Source organism: Miscanthus floridulus, chromosome 6 (assembly GCF_019320115.1).
Source record: "Miscanthus floridulus cultivar M001 chromosome 6, ASM1932011v1, whole genome shotgun sequence".
Taxonomy (NCBI): domain Eukaryota; kingdom Viridiplantae; phylum Streptophyta; class Magnoliopsida; order Poales; family Poaceae; genus Miscanthus; species Miscanthus floridulus.
Window position 1 is genome coordinate 13,866,975 of NC_089585.1, and position 18,401 is coordinate 13,885,375.

Here is an 18,401-nt window from a genome sequence, read left to right on the forward strand (position 1 = left end):
TCTGGCGACGGCGCTTGTACGGCTCCAATACCACTTGTTGGCCCACAGGATCACCGGCTCAGGTGAGTGAACCACTCACCAGTCTTGCCGAGCACCCTCTAGTGTTGCCGAGCACCCACTAGCCGTTCCGACCACGAACAAGCGTTGTCCGTCCCCACGCACTATGGCTAGAGCTTGAAGAATAAGGGAGAACAGAGTATACACACACAGTACAAGACACCAGTGTTGGCCGAAGCCCTGTCTGGGAGATGGCAAATCTGAACTCTCTTTACTGAGTTGTCATGGTAGTCTATTTATACAACTCTATTCATCTAGTTATAGTACAGCGCACATACTGCAACAGTAACTAGATAACACAGCAGGGCTGACTCTGCGCCGGTCTCTGCATATGGCTACAGTGCTGCAGGTGAGCCGTGCGGTGCCTGCACCTACACCTGCAGCGGCTACAGTATCACAGCAGGGGGCCTTTCGACGCCGCCTTCTCTTACTGTGTTCACACAAAGTAGCAGTAGATTATCTTAGAAGTGTTGCGCTCAAGTAGCTGTCACCAGATACCAGAAGGAGAAATTGTCTGTTATGTTATTGCACACTTGCAGTGCACATGCGGTCGTGTGGTTTGTCCGCATCTGCGTGAGGTTAATGACCTCCTAATTTAATTTCACATCTTGGTCAAGGAAAAAGATAATTAGCAGAGCGGATCTGATGCTTGCAATGCAGACGACCAAGTTTATTGATGTCCCCAGGAGTGCTAGCCAATGATCTTACAATCTACCCATGAGTAGGACCTGCCCTCTGAATGTTCAGAGGACAGAACATAGTTACACAATGGCCAAGTTACAACTGTATCACTGGATTCCTGAGGCCAAAGTAAAATCCCCGGTGTCAGTAACATTCTGTACCTGTCATCATTCATTTGTATCGAAACTAAACATTCTGTTGTCAGTCAGCAAAGTCTTCAGCGAATCATATGCTCCATGTATCATCAGGGCTGCACACCGCCACCAACTTGTTTAGCATGTTCATGTGGATTGAGGCAATGCAGAATCGCTCAGAGTATTGGAGTCTACGAATGCACATAATGCTTTCCAGATAGGAACCAACATCTTGACTGGTGGATTCAAGTTCTGCAAAACAAGCTCTTTCAGACCGTTGATGCCTTACGGTACACTTAAGGACATACTAAAAGCAGGCAGCATTTACCTTGAAAACAAGCATGAGCTCATATTCTTCACGTAGAAGCAAGGCCAAGCTCCAGTAGCAAGAGACAGGGGTCACATGCTCATTCAGCACTGGTTTTAGAATCTTGCCAATGGGCACAAATTTGCGATGAACTCTTCCACTGTGAAACAGAACTTTGATGTTAAGAAAATGAAAGGATCAAGCCTACATGTTCTGTAGCTCATAAGCCATCTAAAAACAGAAATGCTGGAAGTCTCCTCTAATTATTTCCAGCTAAAGCAAAATGAAAAGAGGGGTGCAAATGGGTGCCCCTAAGGGTCTCCACTCTCCACCATCCCTCTTCAGTTCAATTATTAGTACTAGTTTTCCAAAGCGTGAATATTTTTGGAAAACTTGTACTATAAATTAAACTAAAGAGGCTCCATGGAGACCCTTAGGGATTGCCTGCAATTCACACCTCTAGAAAAGATGGCTCAATCCAGTGTTCCTGTCAAAGACAAGTACTGACAAGAAGCATGTATCTGTTTCACTTTGTGTTAAAATATTAAAAATGACAAAGAAAACACTTATTTCCTTTAGCCTTGTGAAGCCTTTGCTTCCTCCTATCTGTTTATAATTGTCTGTTCTCTGGGAATAATATTTGAAGAGCAGTAAATACTGAAAGCATGAATAGAAATTCCAGACTGGTTCTCCCATACCTCCAAAAGTGTTGCTCTAATTGAACCCCAAAAGTCGGCATGATCACCAATGACTCTGCACAATTAAAAATCAAACTAGATATCTAATAAGGAGCACACAGTCTCACTTTCCTGTACTCATTTTCAACATGGATACCAAGAAATGTGGATCTTTGTTTTTCTCTCTGCAACACTGAAAATTTAACTACAAAGCACTCAGAGCACAGAGAAAAATAACCTTAGCACCCACCTTTCTTCACAGGGTCACATCGCAAGCATTTTGCAATTATACTGGCAAATGAAATGCTCCAAAGGGAACCAAGACATAAACTATCCTGCAACATTTAAGCAACACCATCCAGTTAAAATAGCGCTTATGATCAATCTGGCTGTACTCAACATATCTTAGGTTTTTACAAACCAAAAGGGAAGCAAAACAAATAAAGCATCACTAGGCTATTCTTCAGAAACCTAACATATCGCTTCACTAGTTCAAACTTGAATCTATATTACTAGTATAAGTAGCTCATGAAAAGGATGCTATATGGCAATCAGCATATCCGCACAACTGAATTGTTTCAATTGAATTGCGCCTTTTGTAATTAACATGCCCAGCTCTGGAAAAGACGAAACTGAAAGTGAAAACCGACAGTCAGTTTTGAGTGCTGTTTCAAGAAAAATACCTTCGACAACAGGGCGCAGCAAACAGTCACAAGAAGAAACATTGTGCCGATGTATGACAGCAGAACCCTGACTTTGCTCTTCTTGACAAAGATGACATGGATATCAGCTCCTCCCTCGTGGTGATGCTTGTAAGTGTACAAGCCATCAGATATCCCATGTTCTTGCTGCCCCATGTATGAGCCCATCAGAAGACTCTAAGCTTCCTGTACAGCTCACATCAGCCTTCACATGGTCAGTTTCTAAAAGGACGATAATGGGTGAATCTATCAAAAGACACTTCTTATGAATTTTGTATGCCCTCCTCATCTCCCTATAAGAAGACAACGTCGTCTAAGAAAAAAAAAGAATCGCTAGCTGTGCTGTTGACGAAGTAGTAAGGCGAGAAATCCTATCCTCCATACAGATTCGCTTCTAACGTTACCGTCAGCAAACTGGTGAGAAAAAACGACATCCGCTATGTACCAGTTCAGCTTTTCCAAATCGGTCCAACCAAATAGCCTCCCAGTCCACGAAATGTACAGGAATCGGAATAGGAATGCGTGCGCATGGAGTACGCGTACCTGGGAGTGAAATCCCCTAGGAGGATGCGGACTCGCAATGGCGGCACAGGGACAGAGCAAGGGCAAACCGGTGGCGACATAGGTGGTTTGGAGGAAGAGAAGTAACTGACGGACGCGATGTCTCCAAGGCTTGTACTTTCTATTCGTCTGGACCGTCGATTAGCTTTAGACCCAGAGCCATTCCATGTGTATGCTATTTGCCACAACACCCTCGCAGACTGAAATTTACAGCATTGAAGTTTTTTTTTCCACATCTTTAGACTGTTTTGAAAACTACTGTAGTATAAGATAGAGAGGACAAATGTTTAAACTTTAGGTCCCGTTCGCTGGTCTGAATCTTAGCTGAAACTGGCTGAAAAACACTGTTCTGGCTGAATTGTTGTGAGACAAAAATACTGTTCCGGCTGAAAAAACAAGCCGAACAAACCGAATATGGGGTAAGCCGAACGGGGCCTTAGTTGCCTTCTCATCTATTTGCCTAGTTCTATATTATTTTTGCAGTTCTTCTAAACTTACGAATTTGATGCAGGGCTACAGGTCTTCAGTTCATTCAACACAAACTATTTAAAAACATGAGATTCATTACAACAATCAATTTTATTTGCCAAAAAGACTCAATCAATCAAGTCCTAGTACAACCATTTCCATTTAGAGATTACATCAATCAATTAACTACGGAGTATGCTCTACTTTACAACGATGTTACAACTTGCAAGTACACAAATAGCACACTCTACAACAATGGAACCAGTGTTTTTGGACTTTTGGTCCTCTGGGCAACAGTTCTGAACGGTAAATCAACAAACACCTGGTCGCAGCATGAAATAAAAATCCATTACTGCTTCATACTGTCCCAGTGCGCTTTTTCTTTCTCCATTCCCATGGTTTCTCAGGGTTCGACGATGCCCACAAGCCTGTTCGCCTTGTCTTTGCCTGATTCTCCCACTGAAAATTTACATCTATCAGGAACCTCGAATTTTTGGAAATAAAATGACCAAAGCATGCTCTTGTCAGTCAAGTGGAATGGAGCAGTCCATTCTGCCATATTGAGTAGAGTGGTACAAGAGAGTACTAGTTACCTTGCTGAGCTCCATCCGATGATCATAAGTACTATAGTGCCATGCAAGTCCTTTCCTCAGCATGTGTTCCTAATGCAAAATAAATAATAACAATAATTCATTTCAATGTCCTCAGTTTTGCTGAGCATTAAAGCCAGAACAAGTGATCTTCAGCTGAGGCGATGCAACATTTTCTTGCATAATTTACCATCTTTACTATTGATTGGTTCCAGCGCATATGTCTACACTTTTTCCTAAGGAGAAATCCCACACCTTTCACAATCAAACAGCACTCATTGTCAAACAGTATGTTTCATTTCCTTTAGTATATATAAGAGAACCGGGACAATGCAGGTGCAGTGTTTAAGCTATGCATTATAAAATTACAAGAGTAGGTGCCTTCAAGAAAATTCAAAGAGCATAGGGAGCAACAGATCATCCACTGATTTGATAGGTTACCACTGCTAGATTTCAAGAAGAGTTGCCACTACTACTTTCTAGAAGAAACTCTAAAAGCACGTCAGTGTAGTTTCTTACCTGCACGAAAACCCCATCACAGTCAACATCTCCAACTAAGCGACCGTACCAGTCAGTGTCATATATGGAAATCTTCAAGCTTTTCCCCTGCACCAGCCTCACCAGCTCCTCTTTGGCCTCTTTGCCATATGGCATTAAGCTCTCTGGTGCATCAACCCCCCTGCACTGCATTTTATTATATCACAACTACACTCCAAATAGAAAGAAGCCTGTGATCATTGATAAAGAACAAGTGTGGGCAAACCTTAGCCTTATCCTGTACTTCTTTGCAAGAATTTGTTCCCCACCGATGCCACGAACCTGTCTACACCCAGGAATAAAAAACTCAAAAGTATCAGAACTCACATAAGAGAAGGATGGCTACTTGGTTGTTGTGAATTGTTCTCTATTTTTCAAGGACCTATATCCTGCATCAAGTATGATCTTCAGTAAATCACCAGCTTTTTGGTAATTATTTGCCTCCAGAGCCTTGCTTCGCTCAATGCCCGCTTCACGCACTTCCTGGGGCACATTGCTAGACTCTGGATGGTGAGCCATGTTAACATACACAGTAATCGTGTCGCCGTCAGTTACAGCCTTAGCATCCACCTAAAAAACTAGCGTGTGCATTTGTCAGCACTTCGCTTTTACCAATATGTCAATGGATATACAAAGGGAGGGAAACATCTTACAGGAAGAGTGCGCAACTCATACTTAACCCCTTGAAGGTTGCGGCCAATAGGTGTCAAGCGAATGCACCAAAAAGAGCCAAGACAGAGCTCCTGCAATGGCAATACCAGTAATAACCAATATAAGGCGAGCACCAATTAAAGCAACTAACGGAAACACAAAATATTGACAGCATTTCTACAGATGATGGATCTACTGTGCTAGCAACCTTGCAGAACAGATTTATGAAGGAATCTTGTTTCACTCTTCACCAAATGAACTAAGAGCAGTCCAGGACACAAACACAAGTGGTGGGGATCCTCTACGAGGAGACGAAAGAGAGAAAGGAATCCCTGAACCAATACCTTTGAGGCTAGGGTGCGGCTAGCGCCCGCAAGGAGGGCAATGGCGCCGATGCAGCAGACAAGCACCAGCGACGGCGGCGTGCGCTTCTCGGAGACGCCGGCACGGCCGTGGAACGACCCCCTCCTCTCTTGGCGACACCCGGGAGCGCTCATGACGCCGGACTTTCGCGGCACCTGGCAACCGCGCGGCGCGCTCAAGCGGCCAGGCCAGGCAGAGCTAACGCCGTGCGGCAGGAGCTCGGCGGCCGGGTTCGCCAATCTTCGGGCCCGGGTCGGACTCGAATAGGCTGCCGGCCAGCCGGCACTACATGTTTTTTTTAAGGCTTATAAAAGTTAGTAATTATTCATAAATCATTAAAGAAATTGAGTTCTCACATGTGCCACTGCTATGAACCCTTTACGCCACTTCCGTCAGATTTGGCTGTAACGGTGTCGAACCGTGAGTGTGAAAAGTCGAAAATACCCTAAAGTCTGAATATGTAATTAGTTTTTTTTGAGTATCTTAATGACCTCAAATGAAAAAACTCAAAACTAGAAGGTTGTAGATCTCGACAATATCTATAATTTTTGTATAAAAATTATATTCATTATTTTTGTAAAAAAAAAATATGATTTGATATGATTAATATGTCTTAGAAAAGTCACATTTTTTTTTGTATGGAATCAAATGAAGATAGTTTTTATATAAATATTATAGATCTCGACGAGATCTACAACTTTCTAGTTTTAAGTTTTTTATTTGAGATCGTTAAGATGCTAAAAAAATTAATTGCATATTTAGACATGAGGGGATTTTTGACTTTTCACACCCACAGTTTGACACCGTTAGAGTCAAATTTGACGGGAGTGGTGTGGAGGGCAAATAGTTCAGAGCAGTGGCACATGTGAAAACTCAACTTTTTTAATGGCTTGTGGGTAATTACCAACTTTTATAATGGCACACTGATAAAAGCCTCTCTTTTTTTAATTATTATTAGCCAAACATATCCGTACGATACAGTATACTACGACGACACAAAATGCCCTTTACAAGAATATAAATAGTACATCAAATACCAAATCAATCCGCTTTTTCTTTGGGTTGTCCATTGTCCTCTGAACTTGAAAATTGTACTGAAAAGACAAAAAAAAAAACACTCTCGCCATATAAGGTTTGAAGACCAGAGAAGCTACTCGTAGCTGACAATGAGATTTAGTCACACCAATCTGCTCAGAGCTACAGAGTAGCTAATGGTTACATTGAGTCATCTTTGACAAATTTCAATCAATTTTGATACATTAAGGTGTAAATGTGTAATTCTAAGGTCCGACTTTTGACGTGATGAACACATATATACGTAGTCACATCAATTTGCACAAAGTAGGAAGCAATCATATCAAGTCATCTCCAATAAATCTAATCAGCTTCGCTAAATTTTAAGGTGTGAATATGAAGTTTTTTAATTCCAGGGTTCAACTTTTGACGTGGAGCCTACATGTACATCTAGTCGCATCATAACGAGTCATCTCTAATACATTTTAGCCAATTTTGCTATTTTTTTTTAAAATATAGATGCGTGGTTTTTAACTCTAGAACTCAACTTTTGACATAGGGCCAACATGTAGCGATAATGACAGTTTTGTTATTATTATTGTATCATATTGAATTGGTTTAGACATGTAGCTATAGTAATAGTTTTGTAATTATAGTAATAGGGCCAACATGAGCAATTGTATTGACAATCAGTCATTTTGCATTGAGGCAGGATTCGACTAAGGATTTCTTCCGTTGAATTTTAATTGGGTTTCTCTATAGAGATTTGGATCCTAATCTATTATCACATCTAAAGGCTCGTTTGAATGTACTCGTATTTTTCTTAATTTATGTGTACTAAAGTGCATTGAGATAGATCTTAAACTAAATTTAACTTGTTCCAAAAAAAAAAATTAGCTTAGTCTACTCTACACATGAATTTAGGTGGATACATATGCACCCATTACCACGTCTAGATGCAATTGCAAGCAAGAACATTATCTCTAAATAACTGACCGCGCGTAATCGCATGTCCACTGTCAGAATCCGTGCTTACAAAAGACTTTGAGAGGGCACGCAGACAGAGCACAAAGACGCGCATGGCAACCAGCCAGCCAACAAACCGTGGTTGCAGAATAGACAAATGCCAAAAACAACCCCCTTACACTGCAATTTGTACAGAGAGACTTTTTTTTGCTGGCAATTCGCCGCCTTTGTGATACAGATTTTTCACCAATATACAGTGCCACTCCAAACCACACCAAATGGAAGGAGTGGCGGGTATGCTTCTTTGCTGTCAAATATCATGCAAGGGCAATTGGGCATGCACCAGCACCACACTTAGGGCCTGTTCGGTTCCCGGGGATTCACGTCCGGGAACCATTCCGGCTAGGATCGCTTATTTCATTTGTATACACCGGACTTCACCGAGAATCATTCCGGACAGGAATAACTGCAAACGAACGGGCCCTTAGTATATGACTATTATGGTCTAATCTACGGTAGAATCTACAGGCAACCGCTCGTGCAGCCGGTAGATGAGCCGTGATTTTGTCATCTGAGGCTCCCTCTCAAGGGCACAGATGACATCCTTCACGGAGATCATTCGTTGTGGACCAGCATAGGGTGTCCTGCCTGGTCTATTCATGCCTCCTGAAATGAACATTACCATACATATCGTTAGTTAAAACATTATGCAAATATGAGATGTGGATTTAATACACCAAAAAAATTTGATGAGGTCATGCTAGTGATATTGTTGCTGCTTTACCAGTTCCGAATGCCACCGAATGGCTCCTCTTTGAACCTTCCTGGTGTTCGCCAGGACCTTTTCCAAATTTGGATAATGGCCTGGAACCTGGTCCTCTGCCTGGCTGTGAAGCAGCAGACACATCAAGGCCTTCTCGCTTCTGCCTGGCTTGCTCAGCCATCAACTGCCACTTTGAGAGCATATCGCTTCCTCCAACTGCTTGCCGAGCAGCAACATTCGCAGCATTCGTTCTCATTTTATCATCTTCTTCCTTGTTGGGCTGTGAGAGGTTAAGGATGTCAGGAAATGGAGATACATCACACTCAGAAATCAATGCAGAAAAGTTACCTTGACGTTCTTTGGGCGACTTTCCTCTTTTTCTTTTTCCAATTCTGTAGCACCACTGCCATCAGCCTACAAGGAAGGACTTAGTTAATCAAATTGGCCAACTGCAACATAAGTTCACCATGATGGCATGATCACAAGAAATACGCAATGGAGAGTAGTGTAGTCAGTGCAGATTTATTTTCAATCAATCTTGTTAACAACAACCATCGCGAAGCCTTTTAGTCCTACACAAGTAGGGTTAGGCTAGAGCTCAACAATCTTGTTAAGTACATATCATAAAAAAAAGATAGCAAAGCTGAAACCAAATCTAGAGACACTAGAAACATTAATCCTTAAGGGCGTACCCAGTGCAGAGAGCTCCCGCTTTGTGCGGGGTCTAGGGAAGGGTGTCAGTGGCAAGCCTTACCCTCGCTTGTGCAATGCGAGGAGACCGCGACTCGAACCCGGGACCTTCCGGTCACAGGCGGTAAGACTACCGCTTGCACCATGATATGGGAAAACTTGAAATACAAATGGCATTGATAAATGAATGTGCATGCTTCTCTGTGTAACAGTTTAAATTCCAGCAGTTCATAATTACACAAAGCAAGTATATAAACTAAAGAACTACTATATATTCAAATTTATAGCAAAATTGCAATACTCGAATCAAATGGAGATTATGAAACACCTCAGTTTGTTTCTTGTTCTTGTCAGCTTCTTCTGCTTGTTTTTTATCCCATTCTTCCTTAGCTTTCTGGTTCATCTGTAAAATTTGACGACCAACATCTGAAGTAATAACTAGTCGATGCCCGGTCTTTTCAGTATCGATTCTCTAACAAAAATAAGAATGGTTAGAATCACAAAGTAGTGAACTATGATATCATTGGCTGGTCTGAAGAAAAGAGCAAACCTGTTTTGAGACTCGTATGAGAGTACTTATGAGTCTTCGCAAACGCTCCTCCACACACTATGGCAAAGTTATAAGTTATGGATACTGCAGGACTCTCAATGAAAATCATAAGGATAACTCACCATTGATAAACAGTGTTCCACATCGCCACTAATATTCTTCAGATCGCATTTCCGAGCTGTCAAAAACACATGTTCTGTTATTGTTGCCACTAAAGTTGTAGGATTTGTAGTTTTGGCAACAAGTTCAAAGAAACTAACCGATTTCTGCTAGTTTCTTCAGGAGTGGACCCTTCCTTAGGAAAAGATTTTCTTCTTCTTCCTGTGCAATTCTTCGTGCTTCTTGTGAGGCAAGGCTCTCTTCCATAGGGGCAGACAGTAATTGTTCTTCCTCTTCCTGTCAAGTAAGAACGTATCAGCAAAATGCAAACAGTGGACCAAAAAAGCACACAAGTCTGACTCCTATAGACACATGATACACTGGGCTGACAGGCCAGATGCTATAGAGTGCAGGAGATGATGCATGAATCATGGTTATTAAGGCGGTCTATGCAGCACGGATACGGATACGTGTATCGGTATCGGAGGGATACGGATACGCGGATACGCCATTTTTTGAGAAAACCCGATACGTGGATACGTTTTATTATTTTTTATAAAAAATAATAAAGGACATTAAAATTATTTGCAGCCGATCGGTATGTATGGATGCTCTCTGGAGACTACTCCAATCATTTCACAGCTTCTAGTTGCTACTTCTACCTATGCTGGCGGTTGGAGGGGTATTTTTGGCATGTAAACGTCCAGCACGTCTTCACTGGATGTGCTTAGCTGGGCCCAAGATTAGATTTTTTAGTCTTGTTTCTCTCCCCAACATTCTTCCCCACACGGTGCCCCTTCACTCAGCTGTCTGCGTGACTGCGCTCCTGCTGGCCTGCTCCTCGCAGCTCCTCCACCAGTGCCATGCCTTCCTCCTCCCGCGCCGGTGACCAAGGTCCCTCTCGACGCAGAGCGACCATGGCTGCGCCCCACTCCACCCCACGCGCGTGGCCAGCGGGCAGCCCGCCCGGCGCGAATGCAGCACGCGGATCTCGTCGGCGCGGAGCTCGCCCAGCGCGGGGTGCGGCGCAGCGCGTGGCCGGCGGGCAGCACGCCCGGCGCGAATGCAGCACGGACCTCGCCGGCGTTGGTGCGGTGCGGGGTGTGGCGCAGCGCGTGGCCGGCGAGCATCCCACCCAGTGCGTGTGGGATAGGCCATAGCATATCGCAAGTCAGTGGTGGGTGGGCGGCCGTATCACCAAACGCCCAAACGGCTTGGATACGTATCAGTCCACGTATCGGAGTTTTGTTTTATTTATTTTTTTGCCGATACTTCACGGATACGTATCCGCCGCGTATCCACTGCGTATCCGTATCGGATACGTATCCGATACGGGATACGTGGCCAACCTCACGTATCCGTGTTACGTAGAAGGCGGTAAAGCGAAGCGTGGCGACCAACTACCGCCTTACGCTTAAGCGAGGGCAAGGCGACGCCTTACCAACTAAAGAAAAATTTAAAACAGCAGCTCAGAGCAGTATATAGATGATAAAGAAAAAGGAAAGGAAAAAAGAAAAAGATAGTAGGGAGTAAGAAGTGGTCTGGCCCAGCCCACGTGCACCAAGCAGCCCATGTGCCCCTCACCCTTGTTGCCCTAGCGTGTCTTCAACTCTTCATCTCTCTCCTGAGCCACTCCGCCGCTGCAACACTCTGGTCTGACTTCCACCTCCCTCCCTCCTTCCCTCTCTCTCGTTCCGTCTCCGCCCCTTGCTTCCCTCACCTTCCTGCTTTGGACGCTGCACACCGATGGAGGAAGAGGAACAGAGGCGGGATGCTGCAGGCCAGCGCTGATTGGGGGAAGACGGCCCCGGCCCGCAGGCGGCCGCTCCTTGCTGCGGCTGCACGGCTCGATGGCGGGCGGTTGGCAACTTCTCCCGTCGGAATGGGAGAACGCGTCGGTGCGGGCGACCTGCAGCTTCTGGCTCCCCTCCCGCTCACTGGTGTGGAGTCTCCCGCGCGCCCGCTCTCTGGCTCACTGGTGTGGAATCTAAGGCGAGTCGTCTGCTGTGGCGTCGTGCATGCAGCGCCTTGGCGCTTAAGCGACGCCTTGATAACAATGGCAGGAATTGTGAAATTTTAAGCATAAACGGTGTAAGCCAGAATTTTAAACATTCTTTTGGAACATCCTTGTGGTCCAACCGACATAGCATAAGCAACAGAAAATTCAGCAGAACATGTGCACTGATGCTATAAAATGTAGAAGTACCCTCATGCAAAATTTAAAATTCAATCCATCCCTATCGTAGACACTAGAGATGTTGTATTGCTTATCAGCTTGGTATAGAATTTTGAAATCAAATTTTAGCAACTATATCTGATATCACATCAGCTGCACAGTTATAGCAGATGTGACCAGTGCAGCCATGAATTTACAATAGAGGCCAATGTCCATCAGGAGGGTTATTTCTACATGAAAATTGGCAAAACATCAACCAGAGATGTACATACCCTGATATTAACACCACTAACGGCTGTGACATCATTAAGTTGATCGATGCTTTGTTCCTGGAAGGCTCCAGATGTCTTCTGCTTTTTGCTGATGACAAAAGAGAAATATGCTTAGGGCTATCCAAAAAATGTAAATATTCCATAGCAGTTTAGTACATTTAGACTTCACTTAATTAAAAACCTTGAAGGTTGCGTAGAGCCTGCTGCTTCCAATGATTTCTTCTGCCCACCCGATTTCTTGCTACTCTTTGCACCTCCACTAGCATTGGGTGTAGAGTTAGGAGTTCCCTGGCAAGACAGAAAGACGAGGTAATGTATGAGTCTGAAAGGCATGCGCACAGGCCTAAAATAATTGCATAGTCTAAATTAAGCATGAAAGAAATGCAAAAATATATGTATATAAAAAAGGAAACAAAGGTAGTCAGACAGGGAAAGAATCCTACTACTATTTCATTTCTAAATTATGTAAGGTTTGTCATTCAGAAAATAAAAATGCATTTGGACTTCACCTTGTCTGGGTGAAGACTGTAACAACGCAAATGGAACTCATAATTGAGAATTTATCTGACAACAGAACTTAAGGTTTGAATATTATATATATTAACTATATGCAAAGCGACTCTCCATAAGCTCATTTGCTAATATGAAGGATTAAGCATCTCATTTGTAACTAATGCAAAAGTAAATGCCCTCAGAACTGTGGTTTTGGCTTACTAGTTACTAGGTTATCGTACTAATTACTAGGTTATCCTGAAATTTGGCCAACACAAATTGACATTAGATCTGTAATCTGTTTAGAAGGCAACATGCACATTTTACTGTCTAGAAGCTTCTTCCCTAAATCCATTAAAACCACATCATGTACTAATTACAAATCTGAGTGACCTAAAATTCTCTCCACTCCTACTACATTCTCAATGCCACCACCCTCCCAACAAACCAGTTCTGCCTAATCAGCACCACTTTCCCTGCATCTCAGCTCACCCATCACAACACACATGGTTAAACATGATTCATAAATCGCTGATCACATCTTGTTATGTGCCTTCTACAGTAAATCATCCTCTGGGCACCCCTATTATCTGACAGCTCACCAAACACGAAGAGGCTACCCTCAGAACCCAACATTCCACATTACAATCCTGAACTACCCTGCATGCAACAACCAGACCCTGTGCAATATATGCCCAACCACTCAACATTGTCAAATTATATGGTGCTTAAATGTTGGTAAAAGACTGAAAAGAGGTGGATTGTGATTAACAATTCTCTGAAATTCAGAATAAGAACAAAACCTAACTGACACTGCAATTGGTCATATTGTTCCAAAACTTGATTATACCAAAGATGCTAATGCAATCAAAGTGCTAAGCATCCTAGGTGAGTCATGACCAATCTTCTACATGCCCAACCAGTCAACATTGTCAAATTATATGGTGAATAAATGTTGGTAAATGACTGAAAAAGAAGTGCTTTGCAACAACATAGCCTTTCAGTCCCAAGCAAGTTGGGGTAGGCTAGAGTTGAAACCCACCAAGAGCCCCAAGTCACAGTTCAGGCACTTCAATAGCTGCTTTCCAAGTACCCCTATTCAAACATAGATCTCTAGGTATATCTCAAGCTTTCAAATATCTTTTTATTGCCTCCCCCATGTCAATTTCAGTCTTCCTCTACCTCTCCTCATATTATTAGCTTGGCTTAGGACTCCACAATGCACTGGTGCCTCTGGAGGTTTCCTTTGGACATGGTCAAACCACCTCAATCGATGTTGGACAAGCTTTTCTTCAATTGGTGCTACCTCTAGGCGATCACGTATATCATCGTTCCGAACTCGGTTCATTCTTGTGTGACCGCAAATCCATCGCAACATACGCATTTCTGCAACACTCAGTTGTTGAACATGTCGAATCTTTGTAGGCCAACATTCTGCTCCATACAACATAGCCGGTCTAATCGCCGTTCTATAGAACTTGCTTTTTAGCTTTTGTGGTACCCTCTTGTCACAGAGAATGCCAGAAGCTTGTCGCCACTTGATCCACCCTGCTATAATTCTATGGCTAACGTCCGCATCAATATCTCTATCCCTCTGTAGCATCGATCCCAGATATCGAAAGGTATCCTTCTTAGGCACTACTTGACCTTCCAAACTCACATCTCCCTCCTCCTGTACAACTTCGCCAAAGTCGCATCTCATGTATTCGGTTTTAGTTCTGCTCAATCTAAAACCTTTAGACTCAAGGGTCTGCCGGCATAACTCTAGTTTTCTATTTACTCCCGCCTGACTTTCGTCCACTAACACTACATCATCAGCGAACAATGTTCCTGGTAACCTCATCCATTACCAAGGCAAAGAGATACGGGCTTAAGGCTGACCCTTGATGAAGTCCAATTTTAATCGGGAAGTAATCTGTGTTGCCATCGTTTGTTCGAACACTAGTCAAACATTGTTGTACATGTCCTTGATGAGGGTCATGTACTTTGATGGGACTTTAAGAACAAAACATTCTCTGAAATTCAGAATAAGAACAAAACCTAACTGATACTACAATTGGTCATATTTTCCAAATTTAAATGCTCCAAAAACTTGATTGTGCCAAAGATGCTAATGCCATCAAAGTGCTGAGCATCCTACGTGAGTCAATGGCCAATCTTCTATTCAAACAACAAAAAATCTGTCTCTGAAAAATGCATTTTAACTGTCTATTCTGTTTAATATGAAATTAAATGAAAATAAAATGCTAGCGAGAGAAAAAAATAGAGTATATAAATAATACAAACTGCATAAATGAAAAGTAATTGATGTCTCACATTATTCAAAGATACTTGAATCAACTGAACCACATGTGACATTTATATGTATTAACATGTGTCATTTCAGAGACAGATCAAATGATATATTAGGTGGATTCACCTGCTTTCCTTTAGCAGAAGAACTTGCTGTGCCAGCTACGCGTGCTTTGCCAACAGATTCAGAATTTTGCTTCACATTAGCATTTGGAGGGGGAGCATTAGTTTTCAATTCCTTGTTTTGATGCATTTGCCATGCAACTGCATTGTGCTGCATCATTGGATGAGTAGGAGGAGGGACGATTTTTGCAGGAGCCATTCCAGGAGCATGCATGGATGGCTGTGATTCTGGAACAGGACTCGGTGATCTAAGAGAACCAGTGATTGACCGAGGGTAAGCCTGGGCACCGGGATTACTTGCTCCATATATTTGCTGTGAGGCCTGCTGCAACTGTGTTGGTTGATGTTGTTTGTTCTTTGCTTGCAATGGAACTGCTGTGTTCATTCTAGGTGGTTGATTTGGTACAGCATTTGTACCCTTTGCGTCAGGGTTTTGGTTCGGGTTATCATGAGCAAGATAGTGTACACTATTCTGCGCTTGAGTGCCTGATGGTGGTGCAAAAGCCTGAGGTGAAGATGACACCTGGTTTTTGTGACCTTGGTTGGGTGGTCCAGGTGGCCGAAGTTTCTGATCATGTAACTGTGCTGAACCACTGGAAGGCATCGGCTGTGAAGAAACTTGAGAGAATAAAGACTGCTGACTTGGATTTGCCTGGCTATTTCTTTGCGCCTGTGCTTGCATCTGCAAAAATTGTTCAAACAAAAGAATAAACATATGAAATTGAATCATTCACTAAACATTCGATTTAAGAGTGGGCCCATCAAGTGTGACGAGTACCCATCAAAACAAAAGTGTGACGAGTAGTTTTTTGTCAAGGAAAGAAACGGAAGCAATGAAGTTAATGCAATTCATTCACCTGTACAAAAACTTTATGAGCTGCCTGCTTGAGCATTTGATCCCCAACAATATTCCTGATAACTCTTAAGAAATCATCTTTGTGGACTTCATTACGCTACAAACAAAGGACGATATAACTGAGTTAGTTCATTCAGCAACGCTGGTGCAAACACTGGTGCTAAGTGTGTTCTTTGAGCCTTTGTTGTTTTTGTTATCTACTTTCTTCAATACGAACAAACTAGTAGAAACAAGGTCTTTCCTAAATTGTCATGCACTCACTTTGTTTTGGTGACATATGTAGTTAAGGAAATGCAGGCCTTGAATTAGTTTATTTGTCATGCACTTTTCATTGGTAATGATGAAGCAAAAGTGTCTATTATGTTTGGAGCACGATAACAGAGGGATACAAACGCACCCTAAGTTTTGCCCATACAGCTTGAAGCTGCATATCTTTGTCTCTGTCAAGATGTGCCTGTAGGATTGGAATTAACATATTAAATGGTATCGATGGTCCTTTCCTTGTATCCTGGGCATCAGATGATGCTTGTTGACCAACAGTTTGCTTTACATTCTGCTGAACTACTGAAGGCTGGGTAACATCCACCTTGGTGCCTGCAAAACTCTGTTGACCAAAACACCCTGTTTCTTTTTCAGCTAACTGGAAGCTATTGGTTTCAGCCTGTTGTAGTTGAATTTCTGGACGTGCTTGTTGTAGGTGGGAATTCTGTTGCTCTACTTGGACAGGTTGTTCATTTTTTGAACCTTCAGTTATTTCTGTTTTGGAGAACTGATCTGCTGTATTCACATGTTGTTGCCCTGCTTGCTCAGCATTGACGAGTAGCAGCTCTGCGTCATTGAGCAGCCTACCATCAGGCCTGAGGGCCCTGTGTCGCCGACGATGTCATTAGCCTATGGAACCGCACCTCCTCACCTTCATGGTAGGCGTCCACGAACTCAGTGGTGTCACTTGGAGGTGAGGCAAACTCGATCGGCGTCGATGGAGTTCCCTGTGTCCACCGGAGTGCTCATAACACCTTGAGTGCTCGGCACCTTGGTCAGTGTTCGGCACTATTCTGGACAACTCGTCATTACTCCTACAATGTTCGGCCATACTGTAGGAGTGCTCAGCCTCAGTCCTGGAGTAGTCGACACCACTACAAGATGTCTTGGCTCCACCACGGGAGTGCTCAATATCTGTCCTATAGTGGTCACCACCACTAGAACCTCTGGTACCACTCCTGGCATGCTCAGCATCCCTCTAGAAGTGCTCGGCACTCCTCGGAGTGCTCGACATCCCTCCCGAAGTGCTCGGCACTGCTCCAGGAGTGCTTGGCTCTACCACTAGAGTGCTTAGCACCCCTCCCGGAGTGCTCAACACCTCTTCCCTAGCATCTCCACCACCGTGGATGACCAGATGCTCGACGACGAAGGTGTTGGTGAAGCTGCCAGTTTCCCCCATGCTCAGACTGCTCAGTCCCAAGCCGCCTTCTCACCACGACGGCGCGAGACAAGCACCTTGTCTCCGCGTGGGTCATAGAGCCAGTACCTTGGTATCCTCCGCGTAGCCTAGAAACACCATGGGTGTGCTCCTGTCCTCCAGCTTGGTGAGGTTCGGCTTCGTCTTCCTAGCGTGGCCGATGCAGCCGAATGTCCGGAGGAAGGACACGCTCGACTTGCGCCCATACCAAGCTTCGAACGGATCTTGCCCGCCAGGGCCTTGGTCGGAGAGCGGTTGAGGATGAACACCGCCGTGGTCACCGCCTCACCCCAGAACCTTGTCGACATGCCTTTGGCCTTCATCATGGATCGGGCCATACCGACCACCGTCTGGTTCCGCCTCTCCACCATGCTATTCTGTTGTGCGAGTACGGCGCGGTGTGGTGTCGTCCCACACCCTGATCCGCGCAGTACGCCAGCGAACTCCACCGAAGTGAATTCGCCGCTGCGATCAGTCCTCAACCGTGAGCTTCTTGTCGCTCTTGTCTTCCGCGCGCATCTTGAACTTCTTGATTGTTGGTCGCCGCTTCGTCCTTGCTCGTCAGGAGTTGCCAGCCACATATAACGACTGCAATCATCACGAGCAGGAGAAAGTATCGTCGACCACCGTTTGTAGCAGGCGTGATTCCCGCAGAGTCATCGTGGACGAGGCTCGAGAGCGTCCTTCGCGTGATACTTGGCCGCCTTTGGGAATGTAGCCTCCGCTGCTTCTTGGCCAGACAGCTATCACACAGCTCGCCTCTGTGCTTGATGTGGGGTAGCCCTTTAGACCATCTTTTCTCTAGCCGACCAAGCGCATCAAGCTGAGGTGTCTGAATCAGGCATGCCACATCTAACGGTTCCTCGAGTGCCTTGCCGCCACGCACACCGACTACTCTCCTCCACCTTCAGGTCGAGCAGGT

The 18,401-nt window shown here is 44.1% G+C and overlaps 3 protein-coding genes across 5 annotated transcripts; all 3 read right to left on the reverse strand.

Moving 5' to 3' along the window:
* Positions 1 to 386: 386 nt before the first annotated feature.
* Positions 387 to 3,227, reverse strand: LOC136457677 (uncharacterized). Of its 3 annotated transcripts, none has more exons than XM_066457697.1 (6): positions 3,101 to 3,227; positions 2,540 to 2,743; positions 2,107 to 2,191; positions 1,878 to 1,932; positions 1,201 to 1,339; positions 387 to 1,124 (listed from the first exon to the last, which is right to left on the reverse strand). In XM_066457697.1, the coding sequence occupies exons 2-6, from the start codon at positions 2,723 to 2,725 to the stop codon at positions 1,020 to 1,022; spliced, it is 570 nt and encodes a 189-aa protein (XP_066313794.1). In that variant the 5' UTR covers positions 2,726 to 2,743; positions 3,101 to 3,227; the 3' UTR covers positions 387 to 1,019. The 3 variants fall into 3 exon arrangements, with proteins under 3 accessions (XP_066313794.1, XP_066313793.1, XP_066313792.1); XM_066457696.1 differs by having other exon boundaries at positions 2,540 to 2,762; positions 3,101 to 3,133; XM_066457695.1 differs by lacking the exon at positions 3,101 to 3,227 and having other exon boundaries at positions 389 to 1,124; positions 2,540 to 3,071.
* A 474-nt stretch (positions 3,228 to 3,701) lies between these two features.
* Positions 3,702 to 5,993, reverse strand: LOC136457678 (probable staphylococcal-like nuclease CAN1). The gene is made up of 7 exons (XM_066457699.1): positions 5,709 to 5,993; positions 5,367 to 5,456; positions 5,096 to 5,283; positions 4,940 to 4,999; positions 4,696 to 4,855; positions 4,180 to 4,248; positions 3,702 to 4,045 (listed from the first exon to the last, which is right to left on the reverse strand). Exons 1-7 carry the CDS (start codon positions 5,859 to 5,861, stop codon positions 3,944 to 3,946), a joined length of 822 nt encoding a protein of 273 aa, XP_066313796.1. The 5' UTR covers positions 5,862 to 5,993; the 3' UTR covers positions 3,702 to 3,943.
* A 1,900-nt stretch (positions 5,994 to 7,893) lies between these two features.
* On the reverse strand, positions 7,894 to 16,631 carry LOC136461697 (transcription initiation factor TFIID subunit 4b-like). The gene is made up of 12 exons (XM_066460996.1): positions 16,418 to 16,631; positions 16,022 to 16,117; positions 15,169 to 15,846; positions 12,439 to 12,545; positions 12,258 to 12,345; positions 9,971 to 10,106; positions 9,833 to 9,888; positions 9,711 to 9,767; positions 9,489 to 9,632; positions 8,819 to 8,884; positions 8,492 to 8,750; positions 7,894 to 8,373 (listed from the first exon to the last, which is right to left on the reverse strand). Exons 1-12 carry the CDS (start codon positions 16,493 to 16,495, stop codon positions 8,213 to 8,215), a joined length of 1,926 nt encoding a protein of 641 aa, XP_066317093.1. The 5' UTR covers positions 16,496 to 16,631; the 3' UTR covers positions 7,894 to 8,212.
* Positions 16,632 to 18,401: the final 1,770 nt, after the last annotated feature.